Here is a 20,258-nt window from a genome sequence, read left to right as displayed (position 1 = left end):
TGTCGCCATTTGCCCTTCACAACATGCACACGATAATGATACTACTGAAAAGCATTATGACATGATAGAAATACAAACAGCCTTAGGATCCACAGTGGATAAAGTTGTGAATGAAGGATTTCTATAACCCTAAGGGCATAAATGCATTAAAACATGGTCACTGCTGTAAAGATATTGAACATTTCCTGTGCTGGAAAAAGTTACAAACCTTTTATTCCCACTGGCAACAGTCAATTTATATCTGCCTTATTTTTGCCCTAAGGCTTGCAGTTTCTGGAAAAAAATAATTTGGAATTTTCAGAGTCTGAGAAAACATCAAAAACAGTAAGAAAAGAAGAGATGGAAAGATTAAATACTCATTATAAATGTCTCAACCTCTTAGGGCTTGTCTAAACAGGGAAGTTGTTTCGAAATAAGTGAGGGTGTGAGCTGAAGCACGACAGCTATTCTGTGCTACCTCCACCCCCAACAGGGAATTTCCTGTATTGTTCTGTTTCAGAAAGCCTGAATTTCATGTAAGTATTGGAGTTCAGTGAGTCCCATTGTCTATACAGCTGTATTTCTGTCTGTACTCAGTTTACTAGCCAGGCCCAACTATGTCTAATAACTATCATTTAGATCTAGTAAGAAGAGACATGATTTAGTGAGGAAATATTGGTGGTAGGTGGATGGTTGGACTAAATAATCTTGGAGGTCTTTTCCTACCTCAATTCTATGGTTGTATGAGCTCAAATTTTGCTCTGAACTCACAAGCTTACTCCAAATTCAGCCCAGTGGGTGACTGAAGATCACGACTTTCAGCACAAACTTCTGCCCACAACAATCTACTCATAGATCATCAAGAATCCAACAGATAGGAAATACTAGTCATTTTTTTCCTCTGGTTTAATAGGCAATCTGTGTTATCCATATCCACTGTCAATGCAGCGTTATTCACATCTTCCAGAAGGAGCAAAACTTACACAGGTGCCTTTTGAGACAACTGATATCTTACGTGTTAGTGAATTTTGTCAATGTTAACAGAAGGGTAAAAATCATATCATTATTCTTGCAAGTTTCATGGAAATACTGTGGTCAAGAAGACCAAGCTAGCCTGACAGAAGGAAAATCAGAGCTGTTAGTACACATTGTATATAATGTCAGAGTACCCACCCCCTAGGGTGGAGTGACAAGGTGCATTCATCATCCCCAATTACAGACATATTTACAGAGGGCTGTGCCATGACACCATGAAAGATGCACAATTAGCTGCTTAAATCATTGAATAGAAATCTAATTGGGAGGTATGCAAATAAAGAGTGATGGAGTGATACCCTATCAACCTCTCCTTGGCTTGCCAGTCCTGAGGAGACAGGAAAGCATGGATGATTTTAGGGCTGATGTTTCCCTCTCAACTCACCTAGTGACTGCAGTGTATGTTTCCGCAGAAGCCACTCAGACTGCTGGTCTGCTTGTGGCAGGCTGCAGCCAGGAGGACAACACACTTCATTTGAAGTAGCTGGCATCTCCTGAGTTCACACCAAATCCATACCTCTTTATAATGCTTCTCGCCTGTCTTTCTTGCCTCAGTCTCATTAATGTGAAAGCTGTATATGATACAATTTTGCTTATGTTGCTTCATTAGCAAATGTTCTGTCCTAGCCACTCTTCCTGTGCCTGTGGACTTAGGTTCACAGTTGTGTGGATTTAAAACTGGAAATATGTCCATTTTCCATCTTGATTCGTGAGTCTTGCAGTCCCCTGTTTACTGCAGGGTGTACAAGGAGGGCTTCTGAAGAAGGGAGACAGGAAACATAGTTCACATGTGGCAACAAAGAAGCAGTTTTGGGGAGGTGGTGATGTCAGAGACATGGGATGTTTCTGGGTGTCTGCCATGACCAAATGAATCAGATTGTTTCCTGGTATAAGGAATGTTTTCATAATGAGCAGTGAATATGTTTCAGTCTGGCTGCACCTACAGCCCCAAGAATAAACAGTCTAGTTGTAGGTTTGTCAATAAATACCATCTGCTTAGCAGCATGGAATCCAAGCTATTGCAGAATCCATCTTAATGGTGGCTGGTGTTTGGGTAGATATAGGTGAGGTAAGAATGTCTACAAAATACTTTTTTTGTAAACAGTGTGATTCTGATCTCAAAAATATGACGCTAAGTGCAATGGGACTTGTTCAATCTCAGTTTTAAGTCTGAGAGAATCAAATGAACAGCTGCAGTTAGCTTCTTTCCTGAAGGACAGCAAAGCACCCCCACAGACACATAAGCTGTAAGTGGAGTTGCTTCTCACAGAGATTTGGATGCTGATGTGTCTGAAATATGTCTTGCTTCCACTCCTGCCCACAAGGGAAGGAAACACAACTTTGTGAGCAGCAGAAGTAGCAGAGCCTGATTTCCATGCTACTTCCATGGAGGCTCCAAGCTGGTTTCCTGCCTGAGCATGCTGACACCCGATAAGAGAATTCCTGCTGCAACCATTCTCCCTGCAGAGGCACTGGTAATCCTTGCTGCTTGACTGCTTGTCTTCCAGTAGCTTCATAAAAGCAGAGCATCTGTGGGATCTTTACATCTCCAAGGTTCAGTTGAGATTGGCTGTTGGATTCAAAGGTCTTTAAGAGAGAAACGAGACATGAGCATCATCTAAAAATTCTGCAGTCAAAATGAGAACTTCAGCCCACTAGATGACTAATTCTTCGTGAAAAAGAAAATGGCACACTGTGGTCCAACTTGGATTTATGGGTGTGATATTCTGCCAGTCTTTTTTAAAGGTCTATGTTTCCCTCTGTCATATTGTAAAATATGGATATGAGGTCTTATTTAATGGAGCACACTTATTTTATGTAGATCTGCAGCAGATCTACTTGCTTCTGAGTTCCACTGACAATGAAGTTTCTGAGACCTACAAAGTTACAAACAAATAAGGCCTGAAAAGAGTAACAGAGAAATTGGTTGGGGTATATTTACTCCCAGAAAAAGTAGCATAGAGCCAGGAGTGCCGTGAGAAAAGCACAGCAAAGCGTATTTCTTGAAAACACAAGGGAAAACAATTTCAACACCTCATGTAGGTGTGTTTCTCTGAAGTCCAAAAAAGAGCTGCTTCCAGATTCCAAAGCTAAAGCTTGCCTTTGCTGAAAAGCTTGACATCAAGAGTCATGGCTACACGGCAGTAAGCCATGCCAAGGGCAGTGTGGAGCTTTTGAAGAGGACACCTGTGCCACCCCAGCCTGCTCCAGCACTCAGAGTGGCCCCAACCCCAGCTGGGAAATCCAGCTGTGCTCAGTGTTCAAAGCAAGCCCTTCTATGCTAATCCTCTTTCATCCTCCAGGACAATGAAGAGAACCTGAGTTGTGATCAAGTTTGCTTCAGGGCTGGTTTTAGACCCCACAAGAAGTCCAAAACTGGACACAATCCACAGGGCCTTTAAGCCCCTTTTCAAAGTGCTCCGGAAATATGAACTCTGTGCTCAGCAATGTCTGATTGGTATAAACCACTCTTTAATTTTCTCATCTTCTGTCACATGAGGGAAAGTCATGCTTCCTCTCCCTCTTCCTTCCTGAAGTTCCTGTGGACACAAGTGCTATGGGGAAGCACTGGTTCTTAGAGCTGGGAGCCCCTCTCCCCAGGCAGTCTCCAACTTCTGCCTTCCAAGCTGCCACTAAGGGGTGAGATTTTAAATTGCTGACTTTGAATAGAAAAAGAAAAAAAGAAAGAAGGGAAAGGAAAGCAAGGAATAATCTGGAAATCTGGAGCTATGCCTTTTGTCTTCTCCCCTTGAAAATACAAATTAGTGGGTGTTTGTTTGTTTGTTTGTTTAAAGAGAAATCAAAATCAGTGTTACAATATGAAGAAAATGCTGTTATTTACTTTTTTTTTTTCCCCTTTCTTTTCCCAACATGTTCCAGTTTGGTCAGTTACGATATGAGTTTAAAAATGGCTCATCAGTTCAGAAAAGCAGAAGCTGATGGAGGAATCTCCCACAAGTTCAGGATCTGATGGTTAGGCTCAAGGATTAGACTTGGTGTAATGGCAGGGTCTGGAGCTCTGCCTCAGCTTTGGGGCTCTCCCAGGATGAGCTGTTTGTTTGCTGAAAGACTGTATGAGACTGTATGTGTACATGTGAGCAGCTGTGATCGTGACAGTCACTGCCAGCATTACCTGGCACCTAATAAAACATAATTGGTATCTGAGAAAATAGCTTTGCTAGCCCTCCTCCACGTACTTCGGGGGTATGGGGCTGACAGCTGACTGATGCATTTCTTGGTCCATTCTCTTCCCATCACCCCGACACTCATTTCAGGGGGCCTCTCTGCAAGAGGCTATTTGGGGACCTTAGCCAACAGCATCACACAAGTGCAGGTGCTGCAGCCATATGTCAGGGGCTGATTTGGCTGTAATTAGGGAATTTTCAAAAACCTTTCCAAGCAGGAGAGGCGGAGACTTACCGTAGTGGCTTGCAAACCATTCCTCTCAGCCTGCAGCCAGCTGGACACCATGGTTTGGAATGGCCTGATTTTCAAAGTGGAATAACCAAAGTTGTGTCTCAGAGAAAGAGACAAAGGGAAGAAATGCAATTTGTCCTTTAACGCAGCCTACAGTTTTGGGTAGACTCCTGTTTTGGCCAGCAAAACCAGTATTTTGCATGTGCATTTGTTTTTTGGCCATGCTTGGAGGTAAGGAGTGAAACTTGGAGGACCCTTGGTCAGGACCAGCACCAACACTGGCCATTTTAACCACAGATGTAATAAACCCAGAGGACAAAGACAGCTAAATTCATCAGCTAATAAGATTACACAAATTGTTGTACTGGGCCAAAGAATATCTGAGATGTCTCCATCCCCACCAAGGAAGTGGTGTGTACTTGCTTTATGGATGAAGGATTTAGGGCTGGGGCACTGATTGGATTGTGGGGCTGCCACCATGACAACAGATGAAGGAACCAACAGCAGAGCTTTCAGACACATAAAACTGACAGTAACAAAAAATCTTGCATTAAAATCATCTTAAAGCAATCCTGGAAATTACAGTCCCGAGGGCATTATTTGCATGCCAAATAAACGAATGGAAATGAAGAATGATGGCTACGTACGAAGCATTTGGCTAAGCATGAATAAATAGGGACAAAGCTGCAGGAACCTATAAAGGAAAATCTTCCATCTCGTAACATATAAAATTCCTTCAGTGTTCAGGAAAATAGAAGATAAGGGCAAACCAGCACATATCTTTTATCTTGACTGTCAAAAAAAATAAAGAAGTCAAGGATAAATGAACTCAGGCACTCATGAATGCCTTCGAGGCATCTCACTGTGTTACTAAGTACACACCAACCTCTGAAAAGATGATTCTGAGAGGAAGACATTGAAGTGGTTGTACATGGTAGAGAATTACAAGTGCTTGAAACCAAACTGCTTATTTTAATTACCTGTCATTGTTGATGAAACAAGGAGTAAGTCAACGCCATTGAAACAAGCTGGATTCAAAATTGCCAAAGAGATGGATTTTTTTATAGAATATCAAATTAACTCAGTTAGGTACTGGCAGGGCCAGGAACTTTGACGAGATGAGGGGCTCGTGAAGCAGCTGAGACCTGGAGGCAGATGAAGGGTGGAAGCCTGAGCTGTCTGCCAGGCCCCTCTCTTCCTTTCATCTGTTCTTATTGAAAAATGCTGGTTTCGACAAGCAGCTCCATGAGCTGTAGAAGGAAGAGATTGATCAGTAATAACTTTCTGTGGGTTTGTGTCTTTGTAAGGCTGAGTTCTCTAAGGTTGCAACACAGCTCTGCTGTTTATAAGACATCAGAGAAACCATACATTATGAACGTCCTAACCACAGGAAAAGCTCCATGGGAGCTCACACCGTGTTAATCACCGTGTTAATCACTCTGGTGTAATGCACACCGGAGAGAAACCTGGCCTGAAGCATGGCTTTCCCAGTGGCTAATGAGGCATGCACTCCCACTAAAGCTTTTTCCTAGGGTTTAATTCATTCATTGCCTGTCTCTTGGTTACAGAGTGATCCTCTTTTGTCACACCTCTCTTTCCTGCTCCTCCAGCACAGGTGAGGTGGGGTACTGAGCGAACACTGTGTCTTCACAGGACACGTGGACCTGGCTGCTAAAAGCCCTGCAGTAGGTTTTCATGCATGTTTCTGAGCTCTGACTCCTGCTCGTGTTAACCGCACCATCGCAGCACCCCAGGTTGGGTTGTGCTGCCCGCTGCTGCACCAGGGCAGGTCAACGGACTGTGTGCAACTTCGGCTTATCTGTGTCGGGCTAATCTCATCCTAGGGAGGTGTGTTACTGCTGCCACCAGCACCCAGAGCGTGCACTTGGCATCACCCTGCACTGGGTGTTTTGGAAAAAGCCCAAAGACCACAAAAGCCTACATGTCACTGGGTGAAAACATGATATGTATGAACATTTGTCTGCTTGCGTACAAGTGAGAGTGGAAGAGTGATAGTAAGAACAAGAACAGGAGCTGCAAAGTAAATCCCATACGCAGCATGTAAGCAGGTCTCTCTGCTGGTTGAGTCCTGTGGCAGCTCCCAAGATGGTTTTGTAAAACCCAAGCAGGTTTTGATTTTGCCTGGAATGGTCTCACTCTGGGACCAGGAACATTCCTGGCTGCATGTCTCTGTGCCTGCCCCAGCCTTGGCCCTTTGTACCATGACAGATTGCATGAGGGGAAGCGGGCAGTGCCCCGGAAAGCAGTTGGGCTACTGTTTGACAAACAGGTTGCTCAACACTGGGCTGGTGTTACTGACCACATCTCTTGCTGGCTGCTGAGAAAGTGTCTGTATGCAGTCTCTCAGCCGAGCTTGATTCCTTTTGCCTCCTTCTAAGGCTGCAGGTTTCCCTGTCCATGTGCAAGTCTGAGAGCCAGGTGCTTAGAGGGGGAGAAGCCAGCAGCGGGATGTGATTTCCTTCTCATTCATGCAGCAAAAGGAGCTGGCACAGGGCTTTCAGGCTTATGTGACAGCTTACATATCCATCAAATAAAACCAGTGCCCCTGTTCCAAGAGCTCCGCACAGCCAGAGCTGTCCCTACAGGAAGGCCCTTCACAACTGTGGGACCTGCTGTGCCTTTCAGAGGCTGGAGGAGCTCATGGGGCCCTGTGAGCCTGCTGGTCCCTGGACCAGAAAAAATAACCCCAATAAATATGCATTTTTGGGGTTGGGACATTGCTTGCCTTTCTGACAGCAAAGGTTGTTTTCCTTATTTGTATTACAGTTGTTTGGGTGCTGCAGGTGTGGGCTTGGGGTCTGCTGTCTGGGATGCCAAAGAGCCCCCCTAAAGGCTGGGTCTGCTTCTTATGGAGAAGCACAAGGCAGAGAGCTCAGGATGATGGGGAAAAAAGAGCTTAAAAATGCAAAAAACAATGCAATGCAGATAATTTTATGAATAAAAGTGTTTGTTTTTAGAAAAGGTCTACACTTTGTTGTAGCCCATGAAACTGAATATTATGAAGCCCATTGTAGCCCATGAAACTGGTTATTCGTGTATGTTACATTTCTATGCAGTGTCATCTATAGGAATGACACTTTGTACATATATCTGTTTCTCACCTCCCAGTTCCTCTTTGCTTTGTCTCCCTGCCCTTCCACTTTACGTGCAGTACTTGTTCAAGCTGTCCCTGTCGCCCTGCTCTTTGCCTGGGAGCTCAGCAGTGCCTCACTGCTCCCTCTGCTCGCACACGCTCCTTATGCTGAGCACACAGTTTGGGAAGGATTTCCTTAGCTGGCATTTCCTGATGATTTCTGACTAACTGCAGAGGAAGTCCAACCAAAGAAATGATGAATCTTCATTTTTTTATTTTTTATTATTTATTTTTTTAAAAAATAACTTAAAAACCCTGACACCTTATTTTTGCACAGCAAACAGGCTGCTTGCTCCCTGCTCATGGCCTCATCCTTGCAGATAAAACACACACCAAAGCCAAATCCACCTTCTGCTGAGGAGCTCTTGTCCACTTCTGGGAGCTGTATTTGCTGGCTTCAGTCCATTGGGCTTGCCCAGCACTCTTAAGGAAGTAGTTTGTAGCCTGAAAGAATGCTCCCTCAGATTTCGTCTCTTTCAGAAATTAAAGTCCATGCTCAAGAGCTTGCAGCAAAGTTTTTATGCAAGGGAGCATCTCAAGCCTCATCTTCTGGAGGCTTCCTCTCTTGGTCTCTCTTGGTCTACACAAGTGTCAGAGCTGCTTGCGAACATGCCAAGCCAGAACAGTGAGTAGGTCTCCCCATGCTCTGTGATGCCCAGTTGGGGAGGGAAGGGAATCAAAGAAATAAGAGCAGCAATGGCAACATCAGCCACCTCTACATTGCAGCACAGCCACACGCACTCCCAGTGGCTCAGCTCTTGGGCAAAGCATGAAGTATGTTTGAATGTAATCCAAAGTGCAACAACAAACATTCGCAAGGAAAACACTCAAAGGCTGCATTAACATATAAAACCCTTGGCAAGAGACACATCAGCAGAGCACGGGCAGTAAAGGAGTGCAGACAAGGCTGAGTCCCTGCCAGGCAGCTCACAAGTAACAAGCAAAGAGGCACGAGAAACCCAAGAGCATCCTCTTTATGTCCAAACAAGTCACAGCTTAATAAGGGACTGAAAATGGAAAATGAAATGAAAAATATGGTAAATTCACTGAAAAAATGTGGCAATTTTCCCTTTGTTTATCAAAACAATTAAAGATCACAGCTACATTTTATATTAATTTATTAGAAAAGAAAGGATACAGAGTTGAATGTGCAAATATATACAACAAATATCGCAATGGAACATCAGGAAGGGAGAGCTCCTCCCCTCTGTCAATGACTTTCCCCCTGGTAACAGTGATGACTGCTTAATGCTTCCCCACAGATTTACAAATACGAAAAAGTGTAATGCTTCGTTAGCACAAGGTGTAAGTTATATCTGAACAAAAAATATTCTGGCTTTGAAACGACAAAAGTCTGCTATTTTGGTGGTTTTCTTTTTCTCTTTTTATTAACCTGAGCAATTTTTGCGGAACAGGGGAACAAAGGAAAGGCATTGCCCTGTGCTTCATTCTCATCACAGCATCTGATGGTCTTTGAATTACTAAACCACTGAATCACATAAAGTTAATGCAACTCCCAAACCCACAACTATGATGCAAGCAGGGCTGAGGAGAGCAAGCTCTGCCCTTGGCAAAGTGAGCTGGTGGGAACCACCCAGCTCGAGTTCAATGGCTGTAGGCATTCTCAGGTAAAGTGTTCCTATCCAACAGTAAGGTACTTAATGCCATCTCCTGTAATAAAGGAGTTATAAATGTAAAACACAGTTCAGTCCAAAAAGCAAAAAGAGTCCTGGATCCTGCTATGCTCTTTGCTCACTGCGTGATCACTGAACAACTGAAGAACTGCTATATTAAACCCTAATTGTATTAAGGCCTTGGGAATGAGTGCAACTCCCATTAAGCACTCCTGCTGCCTTCAGAAGAGAAACTGAGAGCAGATAAATTTCTCAATGATTCTGCAGGATTTATTTCAGGCAGGTGTTTCTATGCCCACTGGCCACAGGCAATGACACTGCTCAGCTTGCTGTCCTCTTTGTCGTGCGATCAGCTGCATCTGCAAGCTCCACAGAGCAACACTGCTAAGTAAACAGAGCCCAATCTGCCTGCTTAATGCTCCTCTCCACTTTGAATGTGAACCCCCAGGGATGCTGGAGAAGGGACTACAGGTCCTGAGCTGGGCAATGCCGGGTCCCCAGGGGACAGGAGCTTCACAGAGGGCTGCTGGCTGTCCCATGCTCATCACTGTGCAGAGCCTCCCTCTGCACCAGCTCCCCCGATATCTTAGAAATACAAATAACAAAATAATAGCCCTACAGCAACCAGAAGATGCTACAAGAAGTGTGCCTAGCCTCCTGCCTCTGCTGCATTTTCAGACACGTCAAAGGCTGATTCAGTTTCCAGGTGCTCTCACAGGTTTTCTTTTGCCTTTGGCCAAGGAGCAGAATGAACAGAGCACTGGTTCCTTTTCCCTCCAGCATCTCCCCTCCTGCCAGCAGATTGCAGGTCCATCAGTGACTGACCACAGCAGGGCTGCTGCTCCATAATCAGGCTGTCCCCAGTGATGGAGGTGACTGCAACAGAGGGCCTTTGCCATCCTCAAGCCATCCTCCTTTTCTTTAACCTCTTTGGGGTATTGCAGAATTTGACTACAAGGGAGGGAAAAAACAGCCTCCAGAGAGGACTGTTCTGCTTTTAAACTTCTTTTGTAATTTTTAAAAAAAATTATTCCTGTTCTGTATGTTGTACTTGCACAAGAATGCATCTCATGGACTCTGGAGCTGTTGGACCTTGATTGAGAAGCCTGAACTTAACCTCAAACTTTTAGTTTAAAAGTGAAAGTTACAAACCAGTAAGCTGTGTCTGATGGAGATAAGACAGCTCCGGGAGCAGGAAGGAGATACACAGAAGTTTAAGGGGGGACTGACTGAAGGACAGTCACATCCAAGCTGCACTTTTATGTCTTTAAGAAAGCAAAACCAGAAGAGCTTGCTCTTTCATAAACTTCTGATTGACCCAGTAGCCAAGTTTTGTCCAAGTTTAAACAGTTTTACAACAAACCACAATAACAAATGTGTCAGTTGTCCTCACTAGCTTGTATTTTTCCACTTCAGAAGATTTTCTGGCAGCATGAAAAGAAATACTCCAGTAGAACATGAGCTGATTTGCACGCTACCGTAGTTTGAATCAGAGGCTAGCATGCCATTGCTTTGCAATCTGGGCTCTGCAGAAGCTTAGCATAATTGATCTTGCCCTTTACAGATGCTTTCTGTACTTCACAAGGCTCCTCAATGTGACGGTCCCCTACCACAATACACACCTCATCTGAGTGTCAACTCTATACTGCAGCATGCCTTACAAGCTCTCAGTGACATTTTATTATTTGTATGCTTTAGGACAGCAATTTGTTTGAGCAGAAAGGCCAAAGTCCTTGTGAGCATGAGTTTTTCTTTGTGAAACTTTTCTGGACATCAACTTTCATTTTAGAGCTTTGGATGGAGTGGAGAAGAGGGAACATCCTGCAGCATAAATCCAATTTTCTAAGCATCTCTAACCAAGGACAATTTCTGCCTATGTTGTCAGCTGCCCAATTTGCCCCAGGGTCAGTAGAGGTGCTGGCAAATCTCATTGCTCTTGCAAGATGTCACCCAGGTACCCAACTCTGCACTTGATCTAAGTAAACAGCAAGATTTGCTAGCACTTCAGACGTCTTGAGGTAGGAGGAAAGCAGTGTTTCTGCTCTTGAGGCAGCCCCTTCCTACAGGGCATGCAACTCAGCCCACCTGGTGAGCCCAGGGGCTGTAGGGAGAGAAGTAAGAAGGGACCTTCAGTGCCAGCAATGTCTGTGGTGATGTTTCCATGGATACTGCTTGGTCAATCAGCATTTTGAGTAGCTCTGATGACAATGAGGGGGCCAGTGACTTAGCTTTGTCAATGAGGAAATCTTGCATGCTGGCAGGATCAGGCCTCTATGGCCAGTGGGACTTACCTGCATGAGCAAAGATGAAATCCAGTGTGGGTCACTGCACTGCAAACTGCCAGTTCTGCAGTGGCTATGTGCCATCTTAAAATAGATTGCAGCCAAGCTTTTAAAGTTAAATATGTCAAACTATACACATACATGATCCTGAGATAGTGTCCCTAACAAGACCCAAAGTAGATAAGCTTCCTGAACCCAGAGGTCCTCATGCCGCGTTGTTGTTTCCTTTTGGCAGGCCTGCTAGCCTCTCACAGACCATGTTGATTTCTTAATTTTCCATTTTTTGGGGTGAGCCTGATGAAACAATCAGTTTGATGACTGCTACCAGCAATTCCAATTGCATTTCTTCTGCAGTTTGAATGAAAGCATTCTTGAACCTTTGCCATGTCTCCCAAGACTTGTAGAAACAGGCTCACAGCTTCCCTTTCTATTTTTCAGCCAGCTGAGAGCTGTGTGTCAGCAGCCTCCTGCTAGAGGAGCAGCTGTGCTGTGCTGAGGACACTCCTCAAGATACGGAGAAAACATCAGTAGTAATCAGAGTGAGAGGTGACAAGGATAAGCCACAGCAGAGAGAAACCTAACACGATGGTCATCAACCAGAGAGGGTCAATGCCCACACGTCCCAGTCCCATCAGTACACAGTCTTGTTTTGAGCTTCTGACAGCATCAGCTCAGAGTCAGACCTTTTAAACACAGGGGTAAAATATTTTCCAAAATTCTCTTTGCTATACATTAAAAAATTTCTTTTTACTGTTTCAGCATTTTAGCCCTTAGTTGATTAGTCATTGATACCTGTCAGATGCTTGCTGCCACAGGCAGCCTGAACACCCACAGTGTTTGTAAGGAATAGAAAAAAAATAGCAACTAGGAATTATACATCAGAGGAAAAAGGCAGGACCAACTAGATTAATGCAACTTGTAGTGGATTTGTTAACATTGAGTGTCTGACTTGTCCCAAAATCATGCCAGAAATGGTACCATGTAGCTTACCAGTAAGGGCAGTAATAAGAGTAATGCATTACTTTAAACATCAGTGAAGCACTCACTCATTCAACATACTATTTCCAGATGAAATCAAAGATTTCCAGTGAAAATGCCACTCCTCCAGAGACTGCAAGCATATTGCAGCTTCTTCACTCTCTCTGCCTTTGAACTCTGTGATAGCTGCTTCATTGACATCATGGTTCCAGTGCAAAAAAAAACCTCCTCCAGATCCCAATCTTCCTTTAAACTTTTGATTGCCTCTCATCTGTCCATTCCTGCTTAGTGTTCTGTAAAGCCTGAGTCTTCTGTTCATCTACCTGGACATAGTCCACTCTCTGCTCCTCAGAAAGAAACGGTTTCTGTGAGAGACGAGAGAGAAAAACATCACATTCATTTCAGGGCAAGAAGGGATCCTGGCTTGATTTTCTGCTATCCCTATTCTCTTGATTGCCTCACTTCACCCTGAAGCTCGCAGTAACATGAGCTGACAAAAGCATTGCTCTACAGCCTGCTTGAGCTACAGTCAACCATCGGCCACCTTATTGCTCAGCCCAGCATGCGAGTGAGGGAAATGGCTGTCCTAGCTGTTTCAATGCAGATTACCATCGTTGTCAAGCAAGTAGTCCTGCTGCTGGGATAACCCGCATGCACTTTAACCAAAGGGACGGTCATATCTAAAAAGACTTCGGTGTCCCTACGTCTTTTGCCTCCAGCAGTGCTAGCTGATAGGGAAAATGACCTATGGGACACAAAACTTCCCAAACACACAGTATTCTCTGCTTGCAGTGGTACCTGCTCACCACCTGCACAGGCTGTAAGCTTTCTGGAACAAGGATTGCATTTTCTCAGCATTGCTAAAGAAATTAAAATGTTTTTGGAGACGCAAGAATAAAGATGCACATTTTACTATGTTACGAGAGATGGTACAGTTTTACCTGGTGAGTATATCATGGGCTGTAAACTTGTTACTGCAAAGAGATTTGGGGGAAAACTAGCAGGAAAGGATTTGTGGAGACGCAGTGAAAATGGGAGAGCATGCAGAGATCCTGCAAGCACCAAACAAACTTGCCCACAAGCCCTCACTGCTGCACATCCCTAGGGTACCTAGCAAGCTCTGGATCTTGTTTTCCTCTCAGTAGATACAGAGCGAGGAGGTTTGGGGTTCTTCGCAGAGGACTCATACCTTCTGTACAGGGGATGGGGAAGCAGAATTAAAATCCAATGCTAAGTAATCAAGGTTAGATTTCCTTGTCCATGGAAAAGCACCACTGTATGGAGATGTTGCCTGTCTGTGCTCCTGTTAGGAAAGAAGAGAAACTTTTAATGCTCTTAAAGTATGATCCCAGGAGGAAGCAGGACAGCCTTGGAAGCAGAGGCTCTCTCTACAGCACGAATGAGGACAGCCAGCACCCACAGGGCAGTCTGTGCCAAAGGTGCATTTGGTGACTAACTGTAGGGTAGTGCTTATTAGCTGTCACATGCCATAAGGGAATGGAGAGTGCCTTTTCCTCCTGGTAATTATAGTAAAACAAGCAAACCATGCTGAATCTCATTCTGATTTAGACAGTATTCTTAGGAAGGAGCTCAGCTTCTCACCCCAAGACCCTGGAAGGCTCAGATTTGCAGGGGTGCCAGCTGAACCCTCATGGGGGTAACTCTTCCAAATCTAGCAACTGAGAGTGACAGGGAATTAACAGATGATCGCAAAGACGTGGAGAGTTTTAGTTGACTGGAAAAATCAGAAGGGGAGCAGTTACACCTGGAACTGTCCTTTTGAGCAGGTTTTGATCTAGTAAAGATGTGGGTTAAAATTTGAGACGATTGTCTATGGATTCTGTGATCAGTTCTGCAATGTATTTGAATAGCCTTTGCTGGTGGGCTTCAGCTCTGGAGACAAATGTGCAGACGATGGCTCAGAATGAGGGATTTGAGATGAATTTCTACCCAAAACTCAAAGGAAACTGAGGTTCTGGTCTTTTGCAAGATATGGCTGGAGAGTGAATGAAGAAAAGGAAGCCACAAAGCCAGATGTTCTTCTCTCGTGGGATGGGAAGTGGGGTTAGTGCCACCAGCCAAAGCAGAAGCAATAGGAGACTGTAATGGGTGTTGTGTTTCTGCACAATATTTGGTGTGTTTCTTTAGGAAGTGCACTAACGGCTTTCTGTCATTTCCTTGGAGATTTTGCAGGGCACACTTTTGAAAGGTGAAAAGATTTCATTTGCCTTCGCCTTAATGAGTTCTCATGTAAATATGGCTGATCCCTGTGATCTCTTGGAACTGCTCAGCAACATTCGTGGGCGAACAGCTGAGTTCTGCAGAGCAGAAGAAGGGCTCCCCTTATCTCTCTGTAAACTGGTCCCACTGTCTTTGGTTTAAAACCATTTCATCATTTTTGTTAAAACAGAAGGCAAAGGACAAACCTCCTCAACATTTTTTCTTAGAAAACAAACTTCTACATTCTCTATCAATGTGACAGAACAGAATAAAGCAAAGGATGGCTGTGTGAAAATGAAGATTACCATATGAATGTAACTTTCTTCCTCTTCTCCGGAAACTGAATTGGCAAATATTCTTGCTGAATTAATACCGTCTCTTTCTGGTGAGATAAAGCTCATTCGATTGCTATGAAGAAAAACACAGGAGAGGTTAAGGAAGCATCTTACAGATGCTCTGAAATGAAGCCAAAGCCTGACACAGTCCATATGGTGAATAAACTCACACTAATGCTGCAGCCTTTATGGAAAGGATGTCCAAAAATATTCCTTAGTTCTAGAAAAAGTGTTAGAATCTTGTGTCTTATTTGATTTATTTTATTTTCTTTTTCCTTTTTATGAACGTTTACCGTCTCTGTTATGACAGAAAGCATAAAATATTGTAGTCGTTCTCCATCAAGGGGCACAAAGAACATTCATTTGGGTAACAAGTGCCAGTGGGGCAGTTTGTTGTGTGGGTACCCGCTTCTTGGAGATTAACACAAATTAATTAGCTACTGGAGGGGAATGCAGAGGGACTTGGCTGGCTTTGAACACCATGTAAACACATGCTGTCTGTGTGTAGAGATGGCTGCAACTCAGCCCTTGTTCAGGGAAATCTCTTCCACTAACACTGCAGTCAGAAGTATATCATGAGTGAATTATTGCAGGCTGGCACAATGGGGTTAGTTACTAGGAAACTGGATGGCTACTTCGTGCAGCACGAACAGTGTAATTCCTTCTGCTTTATTAGTTCCGGACATAGTTCTTTTTTAGTTTTGTTAATGCAAAACATGCAAACTCCCTCTGAGCTCATTATCCTTCAGGACTCTGCACTGTGTCAGCACTCATTAACTGTGGCTCTCCAGCAAGGATGCTGGGAAGGGAGGCCACTGGCTACCCCTCAGACAGCCTGCAGCAGGCAGCTGAGGGGTTACCAGCTTTCAAGGGTTGGGCTGGGAGAGGGATCAGTGCGGCCAGGCTTTCCCCCAGGCATCTCACTGTGACTTCCCCTGCTCGCGAATTCACTGCAGTTGAAGTTTAGCCATCACAACAAGCACTCCAGAGCACAGGTTAGCTCTGGTCTTTTCAGAAGGAACCTTCAAAAGACACTAAGTTTTGAGTAAACACTTATCTGCAAGATACCAAGCCCACATCCCTCCTGGCAGCAATGCATGTTGCTCAGCTCACTGGAGCTACCTGTCTTGACGAGGAGAGTTGACTTTTAGAGACAGCAAAAGCCTGGGGGATGTTGGAAGGGACCCTGTGGAATTCTGGTTTGTGGACTTTGCCAGAAAACCGTATCTCATGGAATGTGATCAGTTATTTTTAATTCCATTCCACAATGTTAATTCTTGAAAGATTGGAACAGTGGGTTTCTTGTTGACTTACTAAGGCACAGTCCACATCCTGGTCACGGCAGCATGTTCTCGGATTGTGGAGAGGTTTCTCAAGTCCAAAGGTGGTGGCCGTGCTACAAAGAGATATAAAAGAAGCTACATTTGCAAGAGCAAGACTCAGGAAAAGCATGGGCTGATTAGGAAAATGCAGTTTTTTAATAACGATAAGAAACAGAGTATTTCACAAAACTTAATTGATAGAAATCAGTAACAGATGACTGCTTCAGTCAGTGCAGGAAAGCAAAGTCCCTCATTAATCCAAAACCAACAGAATCAGTACAACAGGCATTAGGAAAACAAATGCCCTACAAGACCCCTGTCCTTGCCTCAGCACGTGCTGCCTGCAAGGAGAGTCCAGTTCACTTTCAGGTCAAGGCTTTGGGCTCTCTTCTGAATCCAAAGGTGCTACCTGTGGAGAGGACCACACCTCACACTAGGGTACATTTTCCACTCAGTTCTCAAAACCCTCTAAGAAAGGAGATGAGCTTGCTCCACTTTCTGGCAGTGCTCTGAATTTCTCTTCCTGCTTCATGTAGCATTTCCTCAACAAATTTCTGAGTAGCACTGTGGCTCTGTAGCCCAAAGTGCTTAAATACAGACTTGGCTTCAGCAATTTCTTCTCTGCAGAGCTAAATTTTGCCCCCAGTATATCCTCTGAAAATGCAACTCAAATTCTGGAAGTGCCATGAGAGGCAGGAAGGAAAATTTAAGTAAGATTTAACCAACAGACCACATCAGGTGTGAGGATTTGAGTGCCTGGATGTCCTGCTCCTGGGAGCAGGGGAGCTGGTGAGCCAGAAGGATGCTTGGTTTAGCCTCCTGTCTCCCAAACTACACCCATGTGGCCATTTGCAGAGTTGATCCACACTCCTGCTCTATAGTAACACACATGAAATGTACCAGGGCCACTCCCAGAGGAGGCCACCTGTGTTCCCTCCACCAGGTCACTTGCCTAGTGGTTGCTTTTTAGGTCTGGCCTTACATTTCCTGCGAGGCTTGAGGTCTCGGTTCACCGGGGGTGGCTCCAGGTCAGAGGGCAGCTCAGGTAAGGGGCTGGTGACTTTTTCAGTGCTGACTACAGGAAAGGTGAAGGTTGCAGAGCTGGGGCTCATGGGGATGTAGCCATCAGGGGAGCAGTCAGAGCCAGGTGCTGAGGGAGAGGTGCTGGGGCGCATGGGCACGTAGTTGTCTTCTGCTCCATCCACGGATGTTGAGTAGAGTGGGGAGAAGAGGCAGGGCTTCAGTGGTGAGGGAAGAAAGGAGAGAGAAAAGGTGGTGAACAAACAGCTTGCTCTGAGCAAGAGGACTTAGTGAGACCTCATCAAGGAGCGTGAGCTGGAAGGACAGGAGAAACACACATGTTCAGATGCTCATGCTAGATGTGCAGGAGCCCACAGCTGAGCTCAGCTACTCACTGCTGGAAAGTAAGACCAAATTTATAGGTAAATTCAGTAGGTTAAATGCTCTGACTTCAGCAAGGCTGCATTTGCCCCCTCCAGCAGCAATTCTGTCTTATGATATGAAGGAGGCCCTTTTATATGAAAACATCTGAAAGGAGAACACCTGATCAACTAGATTTTTGCAAATGTAGGAGCTAAGAGGGCAGAGGTGCAGGCACACGAGTTATTTCTGTCAGCTGAAAACAAACACTCATTCATTTCATGCAGGTTGGTACTGGCTGATCATTGAGGAGAGAGGATCATCAACCATGCAAGCTTTCAAAGGGGAGGTAGGCATCAGCTGCACACCACCCCCTGCAGATGAGCAGTAAAGGAGCTCCCACTCATAAAACAGTGTTCAGTGCCAGGCGGAAGGCTGGCTGCACGATGCCTGATGGTGCTGCACATAACCCACATCTGTCAAAAGCTGAGCCAGCAGCTTTGGGCTGGCAGAGTTCTGAACTGCAGGGGCTTTGAGGCTGAGACTTCCCTATATCCTGAGAAGAGATGTCCCTCGGGATCAGGAAGCAGAAGGCTTCTTTAGATCTCTTTTTTTTCAAGAGAGAAGTAGTTTTCTCAGGTGCTTGTAGTCAACAGGTTCATTCTAGAGATCATCCCTATCCTTCACAGCAGACCTGCCTTTGTCTGCTTTAAAATCAGGGTGTTCATGTTGTGACCTTCCCCTCTCCTTGGCCACAAGGAAGTGACACAGAAATTGTCCAAAGCCAAGGGTTTCCTCCGTTTTTTTGCAGGAGAGAAGTGGCTGTCTATAAGGATGTGAAATAACTCACATTCATGCACCTGTGTTTACATTTATGCAGAGTACTTACCAAATTCAAGCTAAGTCTCTTGTCCCGACTTCTTAAAGAACTGCCTTCCATGTCTGCTGCAAGGAAAAAAAGTGATTAAAAATGTGGCAAGCCAGAGCAACCTCATGGAGATCATTCTGGAGTAAAGCATATGGCTTTAAAATAACCACGGATATACAGAGATTGCAGAATTCCTGCTATTGACCCTAAACAAGGAAATTCAGTGGCATATAGGAGCAGAACTAACTTGGTAGTGTTTCAAGCACAATTACAGCTACTGTAAGCATCATGAAACCAAAGAAATTACTCACATGTAACTCTACTGTAAATGATGCTTCCCATAGTGACAAGTAGTGGTGTGCAAAGCAAGCAACCAAGCAGACCAGCGCTTAAACCCAGCACCTGCTCTAGTCCCTCTATTGCCCATCTATCATACAACAGTCATTATACTAAAAGGAACTGGAGGGAAGAGTATTTTGTTATTGTTCAGAAAGCCACCTAGGTGCTTAGGGCATGAGGTGCCGGAGGAGCATGTGTTGTACTGAAGGTGTGTGAATAAACCTAACACGGGGGAGAAATTATCTTTGCCACCCAGAAATGTTGATGTGATGCACGTGCCTTGTGCTGGTGGAGGACAAACAGCCAGAGAGAAGGCTGCTGGTCACAGTGTCCCTTGTCTGGATTGTTTTCGTGTAGGTCAACTTCATTTTTTAAGGAAAAGGTGAAAAAGAATGTCATTCGGTGTCTAGAAGATCAGTGGTGGGAAATGCTGGGAGGTTTCTTCTCTGGGTGGTGAGATTTCACACTAAATAATGGAAGACTGCTACACTTTGTTTCCAAGAAGGACAGAAAATAGAAACAGGGAGATTTGGAGGAAACAGAACTGCTGTCACTCCTACCTACCACAAGTGTTTGAATATATACACATATGTATGCACATACAGGCATATATACTTCTACCTATGCATACAACTACCATCTGATTTTGGAAAATAATTTTCTGTGCAGAAAACTGTTTCTCTGTGCTCTATAGAGTCCCTGGGCAGGAGCATCACAACCCTGCACCCTTTCCTGGCCCAGGAGACATCAGCGCTGCACTGCAGTGGGGCGTGGGGCAATGCCAATGGCAGCATAATTGCTAAGCAGGAAGGTTAGTGTGGACACAGATGGATTTGGATCAGCAGGAACTGACTGTATTTACTCATTTTGGCCAAAAGGCATTCAGGCACCAGTAGGTGCCACAATATAGGTGCTTTGCCTGCGCACACTGCCTTTGTAGTAGGTTGACTAATAGCAGCTCAGCATTTACAGGTTACCAAGTGCAAACAAACTAAACAGCAGGAGCCCATAAGGAGCAGCTGCTTTTTCCCTGTTTCTTTCTCAGATCCTTCTCTGTAAAGTACATTTGACTTCAGAATTTAACCTTTCAAATAGTTTCAGCTGCACTCAAGAGAACTTATTAATTCATTGCTGCCCCCTGTCAGGCAGAGATAACCTTGCAGCATGGTAGCAGAACATGACATTTGGGCACTTAATCCTCTTAAGAGCATTTCGGCATAAACTGTGATGAAGGAACATTAACCATCTCAAGCACGCTGCTGGTGTTGGAGTGGTGTATACGTGGAAGCAGAAGTTTTTCAGAGAGCAAGCAGAC

General features: G+C 44.6%; 1 protein-coding gene across 2 annotated transcripts in view; it reads right to left on the bottom strand.

Moving 5' to 3' along the window:
- Positions 1–8,686: 8,686 nt before the first annotated feature.
- GAB3 (GRB2 associated binding protein 3) overlaps positions 8,687–20,258 on the bottom strand; it is a 54,667-nt gene continuing 43,095 nt past the window's right edge. Inside the window, exons 5-10 of one of the 2 annotated variants that reach the window (XM_072336391.1) lie at positions 18,626–18,681; positions 17,339–17,594; positions 16,349–16,430; positions 15,005–15,107; positions 13,669–13,782; positions 8,687–12,844 (exon numbers count right to left, since the gene is read on the bottom strand). In XM_072336391.1, coding sequence (XP_072192492.1) covers positions 12,728–12,844; positions 13,669–13,782; positions 15,005–15,107; positions 16,349–16,430; positions 17,339–17,594; positions 18,626–18,681 — 728 coding nt within the window. In that variant the 3' untranslated portion in view covers positions 8,687–12,727. The remainder of the gene's footprint in view (positions 12,845–13,668; positions 13,783–15,004; positions 15,108–16,348; positions 16,431–17,338; positions 17,595–18,625; positions 18,682–20,258) is intronic. The other variant, XM_072336390.1, reaches the window with a different exon arrangement.

This window comes from Excalfactoria chinensis, chromosome 4 (genome assembly GCF_039878825.1).
Source record: "Excalfactoria chinensis isolate bCotChi1 chromosome 4, bCotChi1.hap2, whole genome shotgun sequence".
NCBI classification, from domain to species: domain Eukaryota; kingdom Metazoa; phylum Chordata; class Aves; order Galliformes; family Phasianidae; genus Excalfactoria; species Excalfactoria chinensis.
Note: the sequence above shows the minus strand (reverse complement) of the source record. Positions and strands in the feature narration are given on the sequence as shown.